General features: G+C 32.6%; 1 protein-coding gene across 1 annotated transcript in view; it reads left to right on the forward strand.

Annotated features, from left to right (window-relative positions):
* Positions 1-5,041, forward strand: part of LOC106476827 (T-box transcription factor TBX15-like) — a gene marked incomplete at its 3' end in the record, with an annotated part of 9,025 nt that overhangs the window by 2,335 nt on the left and 1,649 nt on the right. The window contains exons 2-3 of the mRNA XM_013937447.1: positions 2,155-2,482; positions 3,720-3,836. Of these exons, the coding sequence (XP_013792901.1) occupies positions 2,155-2,482; positions 3,720-3,836 (445 nt within the window). The remainder of the gene's footprint in view (positions 1-2,154; positions 2,483-3,719; positions 3,837-5,041) is intronic.

The following is a 5,041-nucleotide window of genomic DNA, read 5'->3' on the forward strand; positions in this document are numbered from 1 at the left end:
GTTAGACAAGATGGAAGGCAGATAGTGAACATCGTCTACCTCCAGCTGCTGTGTTAGACAAGATGGAAGGCAGATAGTGAACAACGTTTACCTCCAACTGCTGTGTTAGACAAGATGGAAAGCAGATAGTGAACATCGTCTACCTCCAACTGCTCTCTTAGACAAGATGGAAGGCAGATAATGAACATCGTCTACCTCCAACTGCTGTCTTAGACAATATGGAAAGCAGATAGTGAACAACGTTTACCTCCAGCTGCTGTGTTAGACAAGATGGAAGGCAGATAGTGAACATCGTCTACCTGCAACTGCTGTGTTAGACAAGATGGAAGGCAGATAGTGAACATCGTCTACCTCCAACTGCTGGCCTACTACCTTTTCATTTTTATGACTGGTCAGTGGCATTTTGCTATAACCCCTATAACGCACCCACAGCCCTAAAGTGTTGTTTCTAGCTATCTTGTCGACGAATACCACTGTATATGGCTGTCTTGCATATGAATTCCATTGTATTCTAGTTGTCTTATAGATGAATTCCATTGTATTCTAGTTGTCTTGTAGATAAATTCCATTGTATTCTAGTTGTCTCGTCGATGAATTCCATTGTATTCTAGCTGCCTTGTAGGTGAATTCCATTGTATTCTAGCTGCCTTGTAGGTGAATTCCATTGTATTCTAGTTGCCTTGTAGATGAATTCCATTGTATTCTAGTTGTCTTATAGATGAATTCCATTGTATTCTAGTTGTCTTGTAGATAAATTCCATTGTATTCTAGCTGCCTTGTAGGTGAATTCCATTGTATTCTAGCTGCCTTGTAGGTGAATTCCATTGTATTCTAGTTGTCTCGTCGATGAATTCCATTGTATTCTAGTTGTCTTGTAGATGAATTCCATTGTATTCTAGTTGTCTTATAGATGAATTCCATTGTATTCTAGTTTTCTTGTGGATGAATTCCATTGTTTTGTAGTTGTCTCATAGATGAATTCCATCGTATTCTAGCTGTCTTGTAGATAAATTCTATTGTATTCTAGCTGCCTTGTAGGTGAATTCCATTGTATTCAAGTTGTCTCGTCGATGAATTTCATTGTATTCTAGTTGTCTTATAGATGAATTCCATTGTATTCTAGTTGTCTTGTGGATGAATTCCATTGTTTTGTAGTTGTCTCATAGATGAATTCCATCGTATTCTAGCTGTCTTGTAGATAAATTCCATTGTATTCTAGTTGTCTTGTGGATGAATTCCATTGTATTGTAGTTGTCTTGTAGATGAATTTCATTGTATTCTAGTTGTCTTGTTGGTGAATTCCATTGTATTCTGGTTGTCTTGTCGATGAATTCCATTGTATTCTAGTTGTCTTGTGGATGAATTCCATTGTTTTGTAGTTGTCTCATAGATGAATTCCATCGTATTCTAGCTCTCTTGTAGATAAATTCTATTGTATTCTAGTTGTCTTGTCGGTGAATTCCACTGTATTCTAGTTGTCTTATAGCTGTCTTTTTGATGAATGCCATTATTTATAGCTGTCTTTTTGATAAATGCCATTATTTATAGCTGTCTTTTTGATGAATGCCACTATATATATAGCTGTCTTTTGGATGAATGCCATTATTTATAGCTGTCTTTTTGATGAATGCCATTATTTATAGATGTCTTTTAATGAATGCCACTATATATAGCTGTCTTTTTGATGAATGCCATTATTTTTAGCTGTCTTTTTGATGAATGCCATTATTTATAGCTGTCTTTTTGATGAATGCCATTATTTATAGCTATCTTGTAGATTAATAAAACTGTTCATAATGTCTTCTGGATGAATACCACCGTTTATAGCTGTTTTATAACTGAATATGACTATTTGGAAACAATCTTATAGTTGAAATTATTATTGTCGGAGGTTACCTGTTCACTCCTAATCTTGTGAAAAATAACACAGAGAATATATATATATAATCCGTGTTTCATATACACACACACATACATACACAAAGATATATACATATATACATATATCAAGTATATTTAACAAAAATTTAAATTTAACAATTTAAATCTACATTGTCAGAGGTACTGCTTTAGAAACAGTTTAACATTCTGGTATGTTTTATTTTTGTTTTTCTTGTAATTTTTGTTCATTTCACCTCACTTTTCGTCCGCCAGGTGGTCATTTCTTCTACCGGACTTTTGTTGAATCTGACTCTCTTAAAACTAGACGTCCAGTTACGAACTCCTCCTTCAAAAAGTATGGAATTGTTGGTCCAAGCCGTGAAGAAGAGTTAACCACTTCTGACAGAAGTGTCAATGGGATCGATCCAGGCCGGGAAGAAGAGTTAACCACTTCTGACAGAAGTGTCAGTATGATCGATCCAGGCCAGGAAGAAGAGTTAACCACTTCTGACAGCAGTGTTAGTGTGCAGTTGTATATGCAAGATTTGTGGGTAAAATTTCATCTGAGAGGGAAGGAAATGATCGTAACAAAGACTGGACGGTATGAATAAGTAGTATTTGTTTAGAAAATATTGTAAACGTATGAACTTCGATTGGTATTTGCACCAATATGATTATACACAAGCCTGAGGTAAAATTGGTTGATAATTTAGATAGAAATACTACATAACGGTATTACTGGATTTTGCATAACAAATTGGACGTTTCACTGGCCATTCATGTACAAAAATATAATACCAGATCTCTTATTAAACACATACATGCACAGACATATATAAACAGAGGTAAATATAAAAGGTTGATAACTTTATAAAATATTCCCTTGGTGTAGTGGCCCATATAAAAAATTGGTGATTTTAGGATATATATTCTCTTCATGGAGAGATCACTGTAGAATATAATTGATCTTGTAATATTTTCACTTCATACAAAATTATTCTCTTAGCTCCATATTATCTTTATGGAGTGATCATTGTAAAGATAGTTGATTTTAGAAAGTATTCTTTTTTGAAGTAATCAGTGAACAAGAATATTAATTTTTACTCCGTATTCTCCTTATGGAATGATCAGTGTATAAAATGGTTGAGTTTAGAGAATATTCCTTTCGCAGAGTAACCAGTACAGAAGATGGTTGATTTTAGATAATATTCTCCTCGTGGAGTAATCAGTGTATAAAATGGTTGAGTTTAGAGAATATTCTTTTCATGGAGTGATCAGTATAGAAGATGGTTGATCTTAGAGATTATTCACTTCGTGGAGTTTTCAGTGTAGGAAATTGTTAAATATACACCATATTCTCTTTATGGAATGATCAGTACAGAAGATGGTTGGTTTTAGAAAATATTCTCTTCGTGGAGTAATTAGTGTAGAAAATGGTTGAGTTTAGAGAATATTCCTTTCGCAGAGTAACCAGTACAGAAGATGGTTGATTCTAGATAATATTCTCCACGTGGAGTTATATGTTTTAAAGAAGGTTATAGAAGATGGTTGATTTTAGAAAATATTCTCTTCGTGGAGTAATTAGTGTATAAAATGGTTGAGTTTAGAGAATATTCTTTTCATGGAGTGATCAGTATAGAAGATGGTTGATTTTAGAGAATATTCTCCTCGTGGAGTTATATGTTTTAAAGAAGATTATACAAGATCGTTGATGTTTTGAACAAACAGTTTAGTGTCACTGAAGAAGCGGATTCTTTTTCTAACAGTCTGTTTTGAAGTTATTATTCTAAATTCTATTTGTAACTCTAACAAAGAATTAATGTTATTTTTGTTTGTAGACGACTGTTTCCAGCGCTCAAGGTGAAGGTTTCAGGACTAGATCCAGATGGTCAGTATTCCATGTGGGTTGATGTTCTTCCTGCTGATTCTAACCGATACAGATACGTGTATGCCAAGTAAGCGTAAAATAAATACTGATTAAACAGCTAAATGCTTTATAATACTTCTTTTATTGGAATAATTACACCATGTTTTACACCAAACAAACAGTTGTTATAAATGTATTCATCCATTACGCTGTTATATATAACCGTTATGTTCATATATACATAAAATCTGTGAATAACATGACTTACTCACACGTATTTAAAATTGACGATATATTAAAATAATGATTCATTGTGTTCGTAATAACCAATTACCGATAATTATAGATTTTTGGATGTACAATTTTAGACAATTTTCTTCAAACTATCAAATATTTACCTTATAGAGTATGAAATATATTAATTACAATATATATATATATATAGAAATTACTTCAAGTACATAACTTTAATTTATGACAGAAATTACTTCAAGCACATAACGTGAGTCTACATAATCTAAATTTATGACAGCAATTATTTCAAGTTCATAACGCTAGTTTATGACAGAAATTACTTCAAGTTCATAACGCTAATTTATGACAGCAATTACTTCAAGTTCATAACGCTAGTTTATGACAGAAATTACTTCAAGCACATAACGCTAGTTTATGACAGAAATTACTTCAAGTTCATAACGTTAGTTTATGACAGAAATTACTTCAAGTTCATAACGTGAGTCTACATAACGCTAATTTATGATAGAAATTACTTCAAGTACATAACGCTAGGTTATGACAGAAATTACTTCAAGTTCATAGCGTTAGTTTATGACAGAAATTACTTCAAGTACATAACGTGAGTCTACATAAAAAGTTATTGATTTATGGCTCGTGGCTTCAGTGGTCTGGGATATATGAGAGGCTTAATAGTGCTGTAGGTTGTAATGATAAAATGACTTATCTTTTGTCTGGTGATGTAAAAATAAATCTTTGAATATTTTATATTTTAAACGTTTTCATATAAGTCCATTATAAATGTTTAATTCATAAACTTTATATACAGATATAGCCAGGTGAGGAGTATATAGATATATAGTAATAAATTTCAGCGTGAGGACTGCATATATAGTCAGGTGAGGAGTATATATATATATATATAGTAATAAACTTCAGCGTGAGGACTACATATATAGTCAGGTGAGGCGTATATATATATATATAGTAATAAACTTCAGCGTGAGGACTACATATATAGTCAGGTGAGGCGTATATATATATATATAGTAATAAACT

Source organism: Limulus polyphemus, unplaced genomic scaffold (assembly GCF_000517525.1).
Source record: "Limulus polyphemus unplaced genomic scaffold, Limulus_polyphemus-2.1.2 Scaffold11735, whole genome shotgun sequence".
Taxonomy (NCBI): domain Eukaryota; kingdom Metazoa; phylum Arthropoda; class Merostomata; order Xiphosura; family Limulidae; genus Limulus; species Limulus polyphemus.